Below are 20,223 nucleotides of genomic sequence, written 5' to 3' on the forward strand. Positions count from 1 at the left end.
ACTTTGCACTCCGTTTTTCTTTAGTTTCAAGTCTCCTCCCTATTGAAACCTCTTGGCCTTCAGATAATTTCATCTACACTTGAAACTTACCCTTGGTTTGCGTTTCAGGCTGGCTACAGATTTGTTTTTTCTTTTGCCCCCACCTCATCTGCACCTCGGTGCATTTTAATGGATCGTACTACTTCATATTCACCCCACATGAAACACTTGCAGGACAAAATCCTGTGTATATTGCAGAAGATATTGATGTCATAAAACCACGGTATGGTGTTAGACACCAAGGTAAGAATGAGTTACAGAAACCATAGAAAAAACACTTAAGAAAGGTCTGTAGGTTTTGTAGATGAAAAAAAGCTCATCTATAAAACGTAGCTAGCAACAAACCCATGCCCAGTGCATCTCCATCTGATCAATTCGATGTACACAATGTAATATAATGATGTTTTACAACAGCATATTTTTTTTTCCTATTTAAAAAAATGCTTCTTGGTAGGGTTAATGGAAGCCTGCCCACCTACAATAAAACCCCTTGTTAAATATTGTTTCTCAAAACACAACCCAATATGTAGGTATGATGGGGAGCGAGGCGCTGTCGATGAAAAGGAACACAGGCAAAGCTCATATGCAGATTTATGAAAAATAAATTTATTACATAACACCTTGTTTTAACAATGTTTGATTTTTTTTATTCAGAATACTTGCGTCATTCATGTAAAATAGTTTGATACAGTACATTGTATGTAAGTTTTTCCTCATAAATTCTAAGGCTCTCCTAACACCTTGATCCTCTGCTGTAAGAATGGCACCCCTAAACAACGTGCGAACGTTTTAAAAAAAGAAAATAATTAACTGAATGAAAGTTAAAATTCACTACACCAAGCTGGTTCTCAAAAAATCATGACGAAATATCTGAATGGATGCCGCACCTTTTTAGGAAATATCACTCATGCTTTTTTAATCCCAAAGCATGCTCACAAATCATTAACACCAACAGGAAAAAAATAAAACACTGTCTATGACAATCATTTTTGCTTGTTTGCTGAACCAAACATGTTTATATCAATGACAACATACTTATTTTACTATCAAATAGCAGCTTTAATACCAGTCAAGTCATAGATTTAAAAACAAAAGCAAAAACTCATGTGGGAAATTAATCTTTGGGACATTTGAAATCTCTGGAAAAAATGCAAACGTTTTCATGTTCTTAAAAAAATCTCATTGTAGCAATTGTGTTGGTCGTAAAACATTGATCTATGTGAAAATGAACCAACCCACAAAAGTCACTAAAAATAAATGTCTATCAAAATCGTCTCAGTTGGAGTCACGGATAGTTTGCTTTGTGTTTTTTTTTGTTTTGCCATGTTACACATACTGTATGCTTCAAGTACCAGTCCGAAGATGTTGTGTACTATTGGTCAGAGAAAGTTGTTACATCAAGAGAACTCACCACATACGACAACAAAAATGCTTGCCCCTAGCACATTTCACAGTTTCAACTGCTACAGACTGTCACTGAAAAAAAATGCATCGGTCAGTCTGAACCATGTCAAGTAAACTATGGAAGTAGCATATCCACAACACAAACTGTGCTAGCACTTTCTTTTCAAGTCTAACCCCAAAACAGGTACAAATTTGGGAGCCACTGCTCCGCTCCGTGAAGGGTGGTGGGACGTGGCGGTCGGACGCGTTGAAGGTGTGGTTGTACAGTACATTCTGGTGGCCCCAGCCGGGTTCCAGGCAGGCGGCTGTGCAGCCAGGCCCGCGGCGTTAGCAGCAGTGCATTGACAATGTTCGGACGCAGCTCAGTACCGGTGTGTCTGGTGCGAGTACTGTGGCGGCTGCTGGGAGGTAGTTGAGTATCCCATGCTGCTCTGTGGCTGTGATGTGCTTGGTCCGGGGTTGGGGTAGGCAGCATGGGGGTTGGAACGCTGCAGAGGGGTGGAAGCAGAGGAAAGGTAACCCTTCGTAACGCATCCTGCTGCAGGACAGCCTGGTCTACCCGCTTATTTCTTCAAGAGGTACTGAACACACACAGTCCCAAAGCACCTGCAGGCCCAGGAGGCTTTTCACTTACTCTGGTTCCAGCATGGGCAGACGTGGGCATCCGAAACACCAGGTTAGGAAGTAACAGTCACCACCAGTCAGTAATCCACCCTAATTTACTCTACACCCTGATTTAATCTACAACCATCATAGGCAAACCTCCACTCAGCCCTCCGGATAGCTATGGTACACCTGCACAATACCAAAAGCTACTGCCTGTCACCTCAGTGGTCTTCTCCACTTGCTGCCTTCCCCAGCTGAGAAGATGTTCTGGTATCTCGATATCTAGATCTTATTACTGATGAGCCACTCGGCATTACTCCGATTTTTGGATACAAAGGATATGCTTACCACCCATTTTGGCTGATGTGGGATTAAAGGCTGAGAAAGCTGTAATTGTGTAGGCTGAGGTGCTATCTAGCAGCCTTACAACTACTTGAAGGAGAATTAAAGATGACAGCCAACCTCCTCCCAGCGGAACAAGGTATTTCACAGGAAAACAGCCACACACTGGGGCTTGGGAGCTTCAAGCTGGACACCGGGGAAAAAACATCCACTAGGAGGCCAGCACAGTACTACACAACCTTGTGCAGAGAGGCTGCGTAGCCTGTGGAAGCTTTCAACACTCAAATAAAGCCATGGCTGACCTGATTTAGCATTATCAACAGTCCTGCTGCAAGTCAGGGATTGGACTAGATGGTCTCCAGAGGTGCCTTTCAACCAGTACTTCTATGAATATTTATCAAGCGGGGCATTCGTCACTGCAAGAAGCTCTAAGCAAGCCAGAAACTAACTCAATTTTAACCTAGAAGTTATTGACACAACATGAAGTGTAAAGGAAAAGGACTGCATGTGGGATTTACAGTGCCAGCATATGACCACTTAGTAGCATTTAACATACTGCACAACTTCATTCAATTACTGTGCTGTTTCACATTAATATTAACATTTGCACACACAAAAACTGCAGTTTTGGGAAACTGCTGTGCAACATCTCGATATCACAGGATGAATGAGGATTGTTAGCAAAAGCAGCTCGGACTGGGAAACGTCTCCACAGCGAATATTCTAGGACTAGGGTGTAGCTACCAAGACCTGTCTATACCAAACTAAGGTTGAACGATGTCTTGAAAAAGCAAAATATTAAAACAGCTTTAACAATTTCATAAGCTGGAACATAAAGTAACAGCTCTTTTTTTTGTTGTTTTGTTTTGTTTTTTGTTTGTTTGTTTTCCTGCCATTCAGCATTTAAAACAGAATCTAAAATCAAAAGCCAAACTCTACTTGAGAACATACACTCACAGGACTGAGCTAATTCTCTCGGGGTGCAAAGCGTAAGGAGGAAGAAATGGCTGGACCAGCACTTATTGCCAGCAGGAACAAATCAGCACCGCTGTGCTTCACCATTAACACAGTGACTAAACCTGTGTGACAGCTGCCTTCGCTCTGTCGAGATGGACTGTCACTCCCCAAGTGTCTTTTTGCTCAAGTGTGACTCTTTTACATAGGAAACTGGAAAAGATCACAAGTAAAACCATTCAAAAACTGACCATTCGTGTGAGGTGTAAACAATTTCCGCATCTCTATAACAGATTTTATCAGATGGAGGCTAATTAAAGAAGTCACACACTTTCATGAAACAGTGCAACAAATGGCTTGTGTTTAAGATAAGACACAAATATCCAGTACTCTTTATAGACCATTCATCACGAGCAAAACCTCAGAGTAGAGGATTGCTCCAGTTCATTTAGTCACATCAGCCTCAGAAGTGACACGTTGCGAAGTTAAAGGAGAAGGCACTGAAGCCTGTATGCTATATGCCTACTATTTTTATGTATAGCAGAAGGAGGTACAAGGTCATCTTGCCCCGCAGGGGACTCCGGAGTGGATGGTGAAGCTGTCTTAGTGTGTCTTGCCCAGGAGATGGCAATCCTTCTTCACAAGCTTCATATGGGGAATGTGAGCAAATTAAATGAAGAACAAAGGAACAGGTGTTTGATCAAAACAGAGGGCTGTATTGTAATGTTTGTTTGCTGTCTCCTCAAATTGCAGGATCAGAAGCAGAAAATCTGAGGAATTTTTTCAGAGAGACCTGACACCAGCAGCTTTTAACTGCTTTTGTTCTGATGACAGCAAGTTCAGTTTGCTTACCATATTTTTCAGATGCCTTGATCAAAGCGAAACCCACCCATTTCCTTCATGTAAGATTTCCTTCATGCAAAAGGAGGGGTGAGAGGAGGAGGAACACAGATTTGTTTGTTTATTTTTTAAACAGCCATGTGTTCCACCTCCTAAAGAAACAGGAAAAACAATTAGTCAGAAGCAGTCAAATTACTAGTAAGAGTTCCTGAGATAAGAAATAGCATTTATCACTACCTCAAGGCAAAAGTATTCTGCAATTATGTTTGTTTGATGGCTGCCCCCATCTGGGATGGCTATCAGAGACTACAGAAGTTTGGATGAGCATGAACTCAAAACAAAACAACCTTAACTCCTGCCAAGGCAATTCGAGTCTTCTGTGTTCTCAACCAGCATACCTCGGCTCTTGCTCACAAAGGTGGAAGCCTGAGTTTGTTCAAACTGCCAAGCTACAGCGGCCAAATGAGGTGAAGAATGTGTAAATAGGGCAAGAAAATGGGGCTCCCTGACACAATACATGCAACCTCTGCATCAAACTCCCCAGATGCGTGACTCAACAGGACAGGAAGATTACGAGGGTTACCGCTGCGTATGCTGACTTAAAAATAAATGCAGAGAAGTAGCAGAGACAGACAGCTAAAAGGCCCAGTGATGGAAACTGCAGCTCGACAAACTGAAAGATGAATCTCCTGTAAGGGAGTGTTCTGTGATGCAGAAATCTGACTAAAAGACAGACTGTGTTTACGTTTAGAAGCACCCAACACCGCTGCACAAAAGGACAACCCCACTTTCAAACAGTTCTCAACATCTATGTCATTCAAGGAGAACCTGAGAACTGATAAGCTACTGGCGTCTTGGGTTAAAGTGTGCAAAGAAAGACACCAAGGGACTATAGGGAGGGTCTCACAATACAGCTCTTGAAACCGACCTTATTTTACATTCCTAGGTACTTGCAAGGTTAGCACAAAGCTGAAGTAGATACATTTCTTTAAGCTAGGGCAATGCCCCAGGCAGCCTTTGAGGACATCTGATACTCTCTCAAGAACAAAGCCTGACCTGTGAGATTCCAGTACCCATCGGTGTTTATGGAGAACAGCCCATCAAACTGTGAAAAGAGAGTTGACTACAACAGTTGTATTAAGTGTTCTTTAACTCTCCCTAAGTTTTGCTGTGGCATGTAAGCACAGCTAAGTGGGTTCCAAACTGTTATTCTTCCTCTCCTAAATAAATAAAAAAGCAACCTGCCTTTTTCATCTTTAACTGAAAACGTAATTTTTCACTTTCCCATCTTTCAATTCCATCCAAGACTCTCTTTCAATTGGCCTTCTACACCATGCATGCTACATGAATCAGTACTGAATAGCCCCTGTCTGCTAACCCCTCCACAAATATGCCTCCTCTTGAAGTCTTTTATTCCCCAGGCATCCAAGATCTGCCATCTCTCTGACTGCTCCTATGTACATTATTCAAAAACGTCTTCCTCGCTCCTCTCTTGTAATTCCCAGGATTGCATTAATGAAAGCCTCTGTCTTTATCTCTTTTTTCCCTTTTTTTAGTCTCCAATCCCATAAATTCAAGTATCATCCCCTGGGATGACTCAGATATTCTTCCACTCTGGACTCTTCTGATTTGCTAACATTTGACCACAAGCTCGAATGCAGGAAGACTACAGCAAAATTTTCCTCATTTTTTTCCTCTGTACATTCCTCCTCTTCTTCACTCACTGATTGCCACCACCTCCCCTGTCTCCTCAGATCTGTAACACTTGGCTTACTCAACCTGGAATGTTGCATGGTCTTCAGTCACATCAACTCTGCCATCCAAAACTCTCTTTCCCAATCCATTTGCCCAACTAAGACTCTTGTTCAGACTCTTGCTTCACAGCTTGTTTATTGTAATATCCTTTGCTGCCTACCACTGCAGGGTTTTCGAATCAGAAATGGTATTTTTAGGTCAAAGACAGCAGCACAACAGGTTCCTGGACCATAATCAGCACTGCCTAATATGAAGGCAATTATCAGTAGCTGTAATAATCTCTGATCCTAATTTCCTTTAAACTGACTGCTAACTTAAAAATCAATGGCATATCAATCGACAGGCAAGCCATCAACTAAATGCAGTTGTAGTAATCTGGAGGATGCAAAAAATACCATTTACGGGATTACTTTTTTAGCTTAAAGAAATACTGTTGCAAACATGAGAATCAAGCACAGGATATAAGAAAAAAAAAAAACAAATACCTGATAGTCTGAGGTCATAATAAGTCCACCTGAGGTAGTGGTAGGAGGAACAACTCTCACTTTTTTCAGTGGGGGTCCCTGTGTGTGACTGTTGTCTTGGTTTCCTGGATGACCAGTTCCGTTAGTATGGTTATTGCCCTGCTGCTGCTGCTGGTTCTTCTCAATTGTTTAAACACAAAGAAAAATTTCAACTCAAAAGCAGTACATGAAAAAACATGAAAACAGGAAATAGTGTAAAAGCCAGTGAAGCGCGATGATACCGTTCTTCCAGTACTTACTTTATCTCCTTTATCATCTGGTTCTTCTTCTGTTAAAAATTCTCGTTTTGGGTAAGGGATTTGACAACCTGCAAAAACACTGCCCCCCAAAAAAGTCTATTTATCACTGTATTAGAACAGAGAGGTTAGACCTATTAAGATTCATACTCCACCCATGCTACTTTCAAGTTGCCTGAGTCAGAGACTAATATCTGTAACTAACCAAAAAGTTTTCCCTGTCTTACTCCCATCATAATACTAAACTTAATAAACCTGTTCACGTACATTTAAAATTTTACATCACCTTTGATAAACTCATCTAAATTCTGAAGAGTTTTCACTGTTTCTGGTAACTGGTGACTGGAAAAGCACACCACAGAGGTAGCAAGAGGTATCTGCAAGGGCACAAAGTGCTGTCTTGAGCTATAGCATAATTCACTGGCTCAGAACTAACTAAAATAGTCCTGTGAACTCCACTGACTACTAACAAAATCACCTGTAACAGAGTTAAAAATATCTAGAAGTTTCATCCGTCAATTCGTATCTAATGGAACAGGTTAATTGCTACTGCTAGTGCAAGCTAAGACTTCTCTGCCTTTAATCTGTAGAATATACTTAAAGTCTCTGTACACCTGTTAGCATTATTCATTGTGCATTCACATTAAAATGCCAACCTAAATATGAGGAAAAAAGTCAAACACTGACCTAAAACCAGTTTCTGCAAAAGCAAATCATTCACATTACAACACTAAACTACAGAGACAGGTCAGGAGCTGTTATAAATAATTCAGTAGATTTTAGTGAAATAATGTCATTTTTAATTAACTGCTTATAAATATACATACCACGTTTTGTAAATTCTTCCCTAAATAATGGTAGAGAATGATACACAGTATTGCTTTGCTAAAAAGGAACACAGTAATGCTCCCTGGTTAGCCTTGGGGCTGTGTGTGTTGTTCATTAAAAACGAAGTCAGTCATTGTCCCTAAATTTTCTTCCTTTTGTAATCTCCCTGCTTAAACAAAAAAAGAGCGTCTAGGGGAAATGTGTTTAAGTTGTTAAGGATGACAGCACAGAGACACAGAGCTGACTCCCCACCACCGCTGAATTTACAACAAAGGCTAAGACAGAAAAATGTAAACTAATTAGAGAGTGTCATTTGGCATTCTGGAGCAGAGAAGTGGACCTGAGGGCACTTAGCAGTTGTCTACAAAGATCTGTAGCATGCCTAATCAACCTGTCAGTGAATAACAAGATTAGTGCTGTGACTAATAGGATCAAAGTTCTATAAAGCAAGAGACTAATAAGAATTCTACTTAATTTTAAAAACCTTAAACAACGTTCTAGTGGTTATGGCTCTCTTTGGTTGTTAGACAGTAAGTATTCAGCTCAATATTCACAAACGTTCATAGCAGAGAGCAGACAGAAAGCATGCATTTCTAAGGTATCTCTGGGTGTACTGATAGGTTAATAAACTGACCACTTACTCGGATGTGGGAAGCGGATCTTCTAAGAAATAGGGATCCTGCATAGCCTGTTCTGAGGTAATTCTCTTTATTGGATCCATAGTAAGCAATTTCTGAAGCTAAACAAAATTAAAGATGAAAAGCTCGGCATCATCAAAACTGTTCACAGAATCTTCACTGCATTATTCGTGAAAGACAAACTGACACAGATGTGTCTGCAGTCAAAATCCTAACCATTAACAGCAGTAACCACATTCTTCTCTCTTGTTAAAATAGTAACTCCATTTCCCACTGAAGAACCACCTATTTTTACTTTCAAAGCCTAATGTGCTTGGTTAGTTCCAATCACAAATGTTCTAAAACACTCCAATATCCATGACACACCATCAGTTTTAATGGTCTGTTCACTTCCCACAAGAAGATGGAACACGCACGTACTCAACCTGGTTTCTTCAACTACACCGCACTTAACAGGAAGCAATTTACCATTTAAAACATTTAAATTGGAAGCAATTTACCAATAAAACCATTTAAATCAAAATACTACTTAGCAACTGAAAAGCAAAAGTCGTGCCATACTGATTATTGCTCATTACTTAGTATTGCCATATTAGGACATCTCCATTGTCAGTAATGTAAAAATGCCATATAAAGTCACTCTTCAAAAATCTTTATGCTGTAAAAGAAAGTGGCAATCAGCACATTCAAAAATAAATAAATAAATAAATAAAACCACTTGGCCAGATAGCTTATCACCCACTCCTGCATGTAATTATCTACTCTGACAAACATGGGCTCACATCTGTTTGCTACATGCTGCTCAAAAGAACAGTTGTGCAAAATCTTCACTTTTAGTTGATTTGTTTGTATGACATGATGCAAAAACCTCTAGAGAAGTTTAATAAGCTGCCTCCTCCATGAGTACATCAAGCCTGAGCTCTGGGGCAGTTTCACTATCAGTTTAAGAGAGTGAGTGAAACTCGACCTTTATCTTTGTAAAAACTGATGAATCAGGTATCATTTTCCCCCCAAAAAAATATTTTCAAATATCTGTGTTGGTTTAAGACAATGAAGACAACCACAAACTGTGAATACGCAAAGACAAAGCAAATTATAATATTTTAGTAAACAGCTGAACAGAGTTCAACTAAAAATCCAGCAAAACCTTACCCTTTGAGACAGCACTTCTCACTCTCATTGGGAAGTGGTTATAGAGGGCTAAGAAGCACATGTGGTATTTGCTTTATGCCTAACTTTTTAAAATGGCATATGTTTCAGTGACAGAGAGCAGCACAAAAATCCTAAAGTCATATGCATAATTGAAAAGTTATTAAAAATAATAATCTGACCTAGCCAAAACAAAGTGAAACATTTATATGGAAAGAGTTACAAACAACGCTGCTCAGATACACAGCCTTTGAGAAATGCTTAGGAATAGCCAGAAACTCACCTTCACTAATTTAAAATACCAGCAAGAGACATGAAGTCTAAATTCAGCACATTAGAGATTGAAAGGTGGCTTTAAGAACAACCATTGTACTGGTTTCCTGTTCTACTCTCATTTTGCAATTACATGAACGTTTTCAGAAGCTTGCTGGCCTTTAGACATCTGCCACTGACATTGCAAGAGTGATTTTCAATAATTTCAATAAAAAGCATATAAGAGAAGTCACGCTCTTTCCATGTGTTAAGATTTTTCTTTGGTTTAGGAATTGCAGACCAGAGAGATTTCTATTTAACTCCGGTACTGAATAGCAGTAATGCATTCTAAAATTGTCTGTTACTCAAAAGGATGGTGAACATGCATATCTGTCTCCCCACCCACCCAGTTATTTTGTGGAATATGGTTGTGCTGGACATGCAGGGTATATGGGCACAAGGAGCTGATCTTCAGATAATAACTAGAAAATAAAAATACAAATTCTTTGTTTTACCATGGAATGCAGCATCCAAGGCAAAACTACAGCCTGATGTATTGTCAAAGACAATGATATTTAAAAGAAACGCTACACTTTAAACCTACAACATTTTGTTTAAACAATGCATAGATCTAACCAGATGTGCAAAATATTACATATGCAAACAATCTATTTCACATTTGCTCTTCATACTTTCATGGGGGGAAAAAATAAATAAAAAATAAAATAAAATAAATGCATTTTTGTAAAGATCTAGTGTCACAATGTATGTCTGAGCTGGTCATTTTCTCTCACTAGTTACTAGTGAGCATACAAAACCACCATACAGCTAGAGTTAGAAACTACACTTCCTCTCGTCAGCCTTCAGTTGTAATGATATGGTTAAGAATATAATAAATACGTGTGAGTACCATCAATCCAGCTTTGTTTTTCACATAATTGACAAGGAGGCACAATAGGTATTTTCAACTCTGAGTCTGCATGCAGTCTTTGCAGAATGTCAGTTTGAGGGAACCAGAATTGTTCTCTCAAACGGCTCAAAAGCAATCCCAGGAGCCAGAAGAAAAGGAAAGAAATGAAAAAAAAAAAAGAAAAAAAGAAAGAAAAAAAAAAGAATTGCCAACATGCTGAAAAAACAGCACAAGCATAAAAAACATTGCAAAATTCTGGCACTGTATCTAGCAATTGGGTTATAAAGCCCTTCATCACATACTGACATGATGTGAACAAACTTGGTCATAATCAGCAACAGAAAGCAGAAACCACAAAGAAAAGCTAAAGATTGTGCAAGCGTTGTTATCACATGGGAGAGATCGAAACTATTTTGTCCCTTTGTTCAAGTGCCAGCAAAGAAGTGAATCTTTCACTCGGTATTACAAATATTTTATAATAAGAACTGGTCAACTAAAAGACCACCTGACTGAACAACATAATAAAAACACAGTATGCTTTACACAACTTTGTGATAACATACTGTGAGCAACAGGACAATCACTGCAGTTTATATGGACCAAAATGTTTATATGTAACAAAATCTATGATAAAGTATCACAAAATTAACCAGGAACAACAGCTAGCTGTCTGTTTTCTAGGGCACAAACATTTAAGTAGGAAAAAATAAACCAGGAAAAGATAAAGAGTGGAAAAAAGCTGAAAGCAGGAAGGAGCCAATGTTGCCTCATGTAACACCACTTCTGCATGTGATGAGGGATCATGTGCATTGAAGTCAGTAAAGAAAGAAAAACTCCAGCTTTTGTTGGGAAATAAAAACATTCCATTCTTGGTAACCACAACAATCCATGCATTTACCAGCCCTGGAATTATCAGTCTGGAGTATTTTACAACTGTAGGTGGATGCAAGAAAAATACGATTTTATCTGACCTGATCCAAAGAGTAACATGGTTGCAAGACAGCTTGTGACACAAGAAGACCTTAGAGTATGTCTACAGGAACCGGTGCCAAGAGATTCACTGAATTACTTCAGGCTCTGATGGAGGGATGTAATTCATTCACCTGCAGTTCAGCTTAGCCTCAATGAGAGCATAAACCTACGATACCTTCCAGTTTTGACAGCCACTGAACAGCTGTGAGATGTTACCTCTGAAAGAGCAGGCTTTTCTCATGGGATCTGATTTCCAGGGTATTATTCCAACAGACAGCAGATAGCAGAAAACTTAGAGGATCCTATTAACTAACTATAAATTTCACAGTCCTCTGCTTCCAATCCATATCTACGGAAGTACAAAAGAACATGCAGATGTCTACACTGTATACTCTGTTTTTTACTTTGAGTGACACTGGCACCATCCAAATTGCATGAAGCTACCTCTCAGCATCAGTTTTGCTGAGGGGAGCGTGGCTGACCTAACAGTTAAGCAGCACCTTCAGTCATGGTCCCATGCTCAAACTCACTTTATGCTCCCCATTTAGTACTACAGTACAATCAAGGATAGAGAGGTGGTGTTGCAACAAGCCATTGTGCTTCCATGTTCCCAGTGCCTGTGTCTGAGGGGCAGGTGGAGAAGAGAGAGAAGAATGTGTGGGTTTTTTTTTTTGTTCGTAGATGAGTGCATTAATCAAAACCAGGGGGTGTTTTAAGACTGAATAGTAAGTTTCAGTCCAGAAGTTATCCAACCTGTATCAACAGCTCAATGTAATAACAAAGCTGTCAGTATTAAACACCATGAAACATGAGGGGTCTCCAGGGCTCCATTTTAGAGCCAGTTCTCTTCGATGTTTTCATAAATGACTTGGACGTAGGACTTTAAGGTATACTAAGTTTGTGGATGACAATGAATTGGGAGGAGCAGCTGACTCCATCGAGGTTAGAGAGGCCTTGAAGAGAGATTTTGACAAATTAAAGAGCTGGGCAATCACCAACAGTATGAAGTCTAACAGAAAAAATAATGGATTCTGCACCTGGGAAGGGCAACCCTGGATATTTGTACAGAATGGTGGGATGAGAGGCTGGGGAGCAGCCTTACAGAAAGGGATCTGAAGGTTCTGGTCAATGGCGAGTTAAATATGAGCCAACAGTGTACCCTGGCAGCCCAAAGGGCTAACCTGGGGTGCATCAGGCACAGCACTGCCAGCCAGTCAAGGGAAAGGACTGTCCTGCTCTGCTCTGTGCTGTGTGGCCTCATCTCAAGCACTTCGTGCAGTTTTGGGTGCCACAATATAAGAAGGACATAAAATTATTAGAGAGCACCCAAAGGAGGACAATAAAGATGGGGAAAGTTCTGGAGGGCAAGACATATGAGGAGTGGCTGAGGTCCCTTGGTTTGCTCAGCCCCGAGCAGAGCAGGCTGAGGGGAGGCCTCATGGCGGCCTGCAGCTCCCTCACGAGGGGAGCGGAGGGGCAGGCGCTGAGCTCTGCTCTCTGGGGACAGCGACAGGACCCGAGGGAACGGCATGGAGCTGGGACAGGGGAGGGTCAGGCTGGGGGTTAGGGAAAGGGTCTGCACCCAGAGGGTGCTCAGGCACTGGGACAGGCTCCCCAGGGCAGTGGTTGGTCATGGAACTGAGATTTCTGGAGTTCAAGAAGTGGTTGGACAACACTCTCAGACATAGAGTCTGATTTTTGGGTGGTCCTGTGTGGAGCCAGGAGTTGGACTTGATGATCTTTGTGAGTCCCTTACAACCCAGGATATAATACCCAGCTGTACGGAGGCCACAGCCCAGCCTGCCACTAAGAACATTCCAGCCTCCTGCTCCAAACTGAAAAGAGCAGAGGGAGGCTGCCATGGGATTTTAGCCTAACACCTCTGTGGAAAACAACAACATTCCTTGAGCTTGTATTTTACTGTCACCAGTGCTTCTTGGTATAAAAGCAAACATACTGAATAAAAATATATTCAAGCATTCAAACCATTATCACCCTGTTGTGATACTGCAGAGAGAAGAGAAAACACTGTAGGAAGTGTTTTAAGCTATTCTCACATGATTGTTTTGTGCCCAATTTTGTAGTTCTATTCAAAGTCATATCTAAACTGGCAAGACTGGGAGAGAAATTTCAGGTTAATTTGGCCATAGCACTCACAGTTCTTAAGGAAAGTTAGCTTCTCATTCAGAGAAACTATTTTTTATGAACTGCCAAGATCTGCAGCAAAGCCTGAAATACTCAGTGAATTTTCCTGAGCTGGGTGGTAAAACCTCCACCGCAGACTGGAGAGTGGTGTAACTACTTCACGGTTAGTTTAAAAAATTGAGCTTTTTAAGCTAAGTAGTCTCACCTCTGAGATCAAAAAGCTTCTGTTGTTCTTCCCTCACTTTAAATAGTACAGTTACTTTACCATTCTAGCTTTGAAACATTTATTCTGAGTTGGAAACATCAAGAAAGGCAAGATGTCCATTCACAGAAACTAGATATATTTAAATTATTTCTTCTTCATACATACAGTTTGTTTCAAGAACTTGAATTTCTTTAAAACACAAAAGAAAAGGCCCAATATAGTAATTCCTAAAACACCATCACACATGAAATTACATGGCTGATTTTAACTGGAGCCTTAACAAAAAGAATTTTTATGTTTTAGGGACAACTACTGTAAGAATACTAATGAATACTCTGAAGTTTATGTAAGAAAAATTAATGCACCAGGAAGAGATGCAGGAGTTTTCTAAACGGTTAAGTCTCAAGTACGATGTTGGTGGTGCTTTTTGTTTGTTTGGTGGGTTTTTGTTCATTTTGTCATGTGTTCAATAGTGCACAAGAGATAAGCTTAATAATTAATATGTAAAAATGAATGAGTTGAACACTAAAATCAAAACCAAGCTATTAAAAGCATGCAAAGCAGTAAAATAGCAATGAGTTGCAGTGATACTGCAAATATAACTACAAATTTAGTATGATTTAAAGACCGAAAACTTCTAATATGCCTAATACAGAAGCTAATCCAATGAATGACTCAGAATGAGGATTTAGATTTTTTCTTTCTTTCTTTCTTTTTTTTTTTTTTTTTTTTTTTTTTTTAAATGAATGCAGAAACTTACCAAGTGGAACGCCTTACTATCTGGTTTAACTTTATGTTTTTCCATATATTTGATAAGGCTGCAGTTGGTATACCTAGAAAAGCAAAAAAATGTGAAATTTTTAATATGCAAAGCATTGATCCTGCAAAGCTTTCTTTGTACTCAGGAAACATAAGAACAGGATAGTCATCTTTGCTAATCCACTAAGCAGTGGAAGAAATGCAACTACCAAGACCAGAAGAGTGATTAAAAATCATTGAGATACTACAGAAATGCATCTGTTTCCCCTTACATGCTTGTATAATACATATCACATCCACAGAGAAAGCATACTTTTAACCCACATACAGACAGCAAACTATCATTTAGATTTAAATTGCCTTTTAGCCATTTCATTACTCTATCAGTCTGGACAGTTTCATTCGATGCATTTCTAATGGCAGCACACATGGAGATAAATCTTAACACTGTCCTACAATGCACAGATTGTCACACAAACATCCATAAGCTTCTCCCTTTTTTTTTTTTTTTTTTTTTTTGAGTAGAAGCTCAGAAATAAGGTTTCTAAATGGTTTCTTACAATAATATTGCAGATGCGAGACACATATATAAGATTAAAGTCTCAAATCCCTCAACTTGATCAGCAGGGAAGCAAAAAGGGAACAGCAGTAGGCTCTTAAATGCAGGTATTAGACTCTGGCAATGTGGCAGCAAAACTGTACCATATTCTTTCTTTCATAAGCTACCCTAGACACCAAGACAGAAAACGTTACTCAGTTTGTTGGAAGGTTACTACATCACTTTTATGCAGCTCTTGAAAATGAATCATTTCCAGTACCACAGATTTGGAAACAGCTGTGATAAACTGTGCTTAGCCATCTTAAGAGCTGTCTGGGGTCTTACTGGCATCACCGATTTCATACCTGCCATGAGTCGATGTGTGGCCACTTTTATATGATTCACACCAACTCAACAGTCCGAGTTCACTGTTACAAAGCAACAATAAATGTAGAGTAGGAGGGAAGTATAATAGCCTTCCTTAAGAAAGCTCATCTCAACACAGACTTACGTGTTTCTTCGGAAATCTTTCATTAAAGTTGAATGTTCGGGCATCTTTTTTATGTCTTCCCAATCTTTATCTGCAAAAATCAGCATTTATTAATCATTTTTCTTTTTCCAAAGCACAACACAGGCTTTGAAAGTATCACTGTGACCCTTATTTTTTTCATTCATCTTCTCAAACCTTGCAGCAACTTATTTCTTGGTATTCCTTGGCTCATACTGCTTTATCACCTCTTCACAAGCAATCTTCCAACACCTAAGAGATTCCAGTTGTGCGATTAACTCAAGAATTCTAAAAAGCAACTGCCAACTACAGTGAAGATCCCAAATACCCAAAAGACAACACAGAAGGAAAATGTGTCAGCCACTAGGATTGCTGCCTTCAGAATTGTTCCCTAATTTATTCAGGAACAACACAGATCTCTCGTAAACACTCTCATTTTAACGTATTTTTCCTTCTGATAGCACTGTGTTTTCTTACAGTAAAATGCACAGAGTTACTGTATAAATCTGTGCCTGTCTCAACCTAAAAGAAATACAGTTTGCCAGTTAAGACAAAGTAATATTAGCACACTCAAATTAAAGAATATTTCATCCTAAGCTCAAAAATATTGAAATGAATAAATCCTTGTATGTTCACTTCTTTCCCAGTTGTTCTATTTCTTTCCCTGTCCCTTATAAATAGTTGAAACTTTCAAATATGGCAAGTATCAATTAAAGAGCAAAAGAATGCTGAAGTTAATTGAAAATTATTATTTCTTGGTAAGAAACAGACTTTCCAAATCAAGTGCAGACTGTCAAATAGCACTACTTAAACCTATCAGAAAACAATGAGAGTATTATCTATTTACGTAAGCTACACAAAGACAATATAAAATCCAAATGAAGAAAGGAAAGCATAAGAAAGTGATAAAAAAAAAAAAACAGGCTAAAAGTAGAAAAGGAAAGTACTGCTTAAAGAAGCTAGATTAAGGGGGATTTTCATGAAAATAAAAGTATTTAATATGCAAATGCAACACTTCAGCAATCTGGAAGCAAGGAACTACATAATGGGGAAAAAGAAAGTCAAATGGAAATGTAAGAGCAAATTTAAGAACGAAATTATAGAATCACATAGAAATAAAGACCACAAACTTGTATGATGAGAAGGAAAAGGTCCATCAGAACAGTAAGGGAAAAAATTATTAATACTGAATAGACAACAAGGAACACAAGCAGTGAGGAGAAAGATGACTAAAAGGAAAAAATAAGCCCTCTGTTATTCTGGCTTCCACAATCATGTAAACACTGGAAAACAAATAATTAAATGAAAAGATGCCTGTAGAACAAAAGATATGACCAACACTGAGGGGAAAATGCCACAGGAGATAACCACATTGTAGTTTATTTTGGTTCATGAGACCAGTTCTTTGTTCTGGTTTGGAGGAAAGATTTTTGCTCCATATAATAACCTTTCTATCAGGGGGAAGCCAAAATTTAAAAAAAAAAAAAATCCCCTACTTCCATATATCATGTTTAATTTAGCATGAGTTAAGCTTCTGCATAATAGTCACCAAATGTACACATTTTTCTTGGTTTCATACAATCTCACTTTACAGAATATAAAAAGCAAAATGAAGAAATGCAGAAATATTCCTTACGATTTTTAAGCACCCACCATTAAACATGATCTTTTAAAATTATAAAATATTGACACATTTATAAGCAAAGATAACCTTATCATTAATAATCAGAAAAAAAATCTAATAAGAGCATCAGATTCTAGATGACTTGTGACAAAGATTGTGTTTGAACAGCTTTGTTGCTTCGGTCAGCTGCCACCTTCATATGCAAAGAAAGCAATACAGATATCTTTCTTTGAACAGCAGTGATAAAAAAAAAAAAATACAATATGTACCTGCAGGAAATCCCATTACATTGAATATTCTGTCCAGCTGGTCATGGTGATAAGGATTACTAGTTTTGATATCCTCTTGTCGACAATGGAATATTGGCTCTGATGTTAGCAGCTCTGCAAATATACACCCTATGGCCCAAATATCTTTAGAAAAGGAGAACAGAAATAAAAATCAAATGAATCTTTCCAAAACCATCTTGGTGAGGTAAGATTTAGTTAAGTTATCAGAGATAAGGTCCCTGCATTGCAAATTTCAAGTTTCTGTTGTACCAGTGGCAACACTACTTTGACTTTCCCTGTTAGCTACAGAGAGAAGTTCCTAACTCAGTAACAACACAAGGTTAACAACACAACGTTAAACATACAGGTTTTGTGGGTTGTTTGTTTTTTTCCCTGCTTGGTTTTGTGTTTTGTTCTGGTGTTTTTGTTTTTTAAGTGCAGTCACCACTACTGTAAAAAGTGAATTTGATTTAAAATAGAAAAAAAAAAAAAACAACTAGGTAAACTATTTGGGTAACTGTCCACAAAACACAAACGGAGAAGAGCTAGCCAACATCTTGCCCATTCATGGTCAGGCTGTTCCCATTTGCTCTCTCTCATCAGCCCCTGGGTTTAATAAATAGTAAAAGATCCCTAAAGAATACAAGTTGAAAAGCAGTGATATTGCAATAAGCAAAATGCTGTCTATAAAACTGTGCAGAAAAAGAGTAGGAAGAAAATTGCTCCGTTCCCAAGCACCTTATTCCCCACCACCACCCTTTCTTAAAAATAACATTCATTTAAATATATACGTATATAATATATATGTGTGTGTGTTTTTCTCTGTGGATAGTTTTCCCTCTACCCCTTGTTTTTTGCCATTATTATTTTTAAAATTAAAATACTTTCAGTTGTAACCATTGTGTCCCAACCTGTAAAATAAGACAGCCTAATTTTTCTGATTTTTTTTTCCATTTTTTTTCCAGTATTTACAAATGCCATTTCTAACTTATATAAAGTAAAGCTACGCTGAGCCTTGAATGAACAAGAAAAGGTCATGAACAAAGAAAAAAGCAAATGATGCAGAGAGCATAACCCCATTACTCAGTGTTTGCATACAGTCAGTTTTTATCAATGCCAAAAGAAATTATGTACTAAAGGCCATGACCATCCATGCAGTTCTACATGCTGCAAGCAGAAGGGAATGCAATTACCACAAAAAAAGCAGTTTAAAGAAACATATAAAAATATATTTAATAAAAGAAATGCAGCATTAACAGAAGAGTTGCTGAAAATACATTTAAGTCAAAGATTACAATCTCTGACAAAAACTCTGATATGATTTTAAGAAAACAAGGGTGAAGTCTGAGGAAGGAACTTCAGGTTACAGAAATAACAAGATATATGCCAACATACAGTTTGTGTAAAATAAGAAGAGCGCTGCAGGGGAAATTGTTTCCCCAGAAACATTTGTCAAGCTTTAATGTATCTTTAAACAAAATATTATTTTAGACAAAAACTTCCCAGTTCTCTTCACTCACTCCCACAGCAAAGCCTCTCACATCTATTAAGGTGAATGTCTCTCCAGTCTGCTCCTGGAGTCTCCCCTGTCCTCCAGCTAGAGCACAGGACTGCTCCTGCCTTCGGAGGTGCTTGACCACCAAACTGGCCAGGACAGAGCCTGGCAAAGCAAAGGCAGCCACACCATGCCAAAGCTGATAACAATCAGATTGGTGAGTAGGAATTAAGAGGTGAGGAGTAGGCAGCACTAAGCTGACGTAACTAATGCCATCTTCACATCTGCACTCTGTGAGGATGAAGGTTTTCTGGGTGTGCCCAGTGCAGCACCACAGCCTGGGCTGGTGCCTCAATCTGACCACATCTCAATATCTCAAGCGACTCTGATTCACACTTGTGCTTTGAAAATACACAAAGAGGTCAAAACACAGGCTTGAATGGAGCAGGACTTATTACTGGAAAATTACATCTTGGGACCATTTCCACTGATGGCAAACATACGCCAAAAAGCGAACTTAGAATTTCTAATTTTTCAGGAGAAAATTCAATATTGTTTTCACATTTACAAGAAGTGTAGAATATAAAATAAAATGTCAGGCTGCATTAAACTTCACTGTTACAGATTAGTTTCAGTGCAGCCAACATTTTCCATTCTGTACTTTCACAAGTTTATTTCATGCATTTATGAAACTAGGTAAAAACATCTGCAAAAAAAAAATGCATTATGCATCATCATATGGATTTTACCAAGAGTTTGAAGCTGCATCCATATCGTGTATTACTTCCAGCAGCATTTACAGAAGTCCTGTGTGGAAGCCATATCAAATTATGCTGTACAGCAGGGCATTTAGAGCCAAAAACAAGCAATATTTCATTCCCCTATCTAGTCTGAGACCACAGTAAACTGAACAATTTGACAAAGGTTGGCGTTTCCTCAAGAAATCAGTAACGTACCTTTGACTCAGCCACTGTCCTTTGTACTATTTAACAATGCTTCAATATTTGGGTGCATTGTGCATGTAGTAGGTTATCCTCCGTGGTACTTACCAATAGCTTTGGTATAATGCCTTGCTCCAAGAAGCAACTCTGGAGCTCGATACCAGAACGTTACAACTACTGGATCCAAGTCTGCTAAAGGCTTCAGAGGTGAATTAAATAATCGGGCAAAGCCCATATCAGCTGCAAAATTCAAAGAGAGGCGTTTTAAAATTTTAGGAAAATTACCACAT

The 20,223-nt window shown here is 38.8% G+C and overlaps 1 protein-coding gene across 4 annotated transcripts in view; it reads right to left on the bottom strand.

Moving 5' to 3' along the window:
- Nucleotides 1-623: 623 nt before the first annotated feature.
- Nucleotides 624-20,223, bottom strand: part of CDK8 (cyclin dependent kinase 8) — a 72,930-nt gene continuing 53,330 nt past the window's right edge. For 2 of the 4 annotated variants that reach the window (XM_032202313.1, XM_032202341.1), the window contains 8 exons: nt 20,042-20,173; nt 17,498-17,641; nt 15,608-15,677; nt 14,560-14,632; nt 8,170-8,267; nt 6,704-6,782; nt 6,426-6,584; nt 624-1,931 (listed from right to left, as the gene is read on the bottom strand). In XM_032202313.1, the coding sequence (XP_032058204.1) occupies nt 1,806-1,931; nt 6,426-6,584; nt 6,704-6,782; nt 8,170-8,267; nt 14,560-14,632; nt 15,608-15,677; nt 17,498-17,641; nt 20,042-20,173 (881 nt within the window). In that variant the 3' untranslated portion in view covers nt 624-1,805. The remainder of the gene's footprint in view (nt 1,932-6,425; nt 6,585-6,703; nt 6,783-8,169; nt 8,268-14,559; nt 14,633-15,607; nt 15,678-17,497; nt 17,642-20,041; nt 20,174-20,223) is intronic. The other 2 variants (XM_032202322.1, XM_032202332.1) reach the window with 2 other exon arrangements.

This window comes from Aythya fuligula, chromosome 1, assembly GCF_009819795.1.
Source record: "Aythya fuligula isolate bAytFul2 chromosome 1, bAytFul2.pri, whole genome shotgun sequence".
In the NCBI taxonomy this organism is placed as follows: domain Eukaryota; kingdom Metazoa; phylum Chordata; class Aves; order Anseriformes; family Anatidae; genus Aythya; species Aythya fuligula.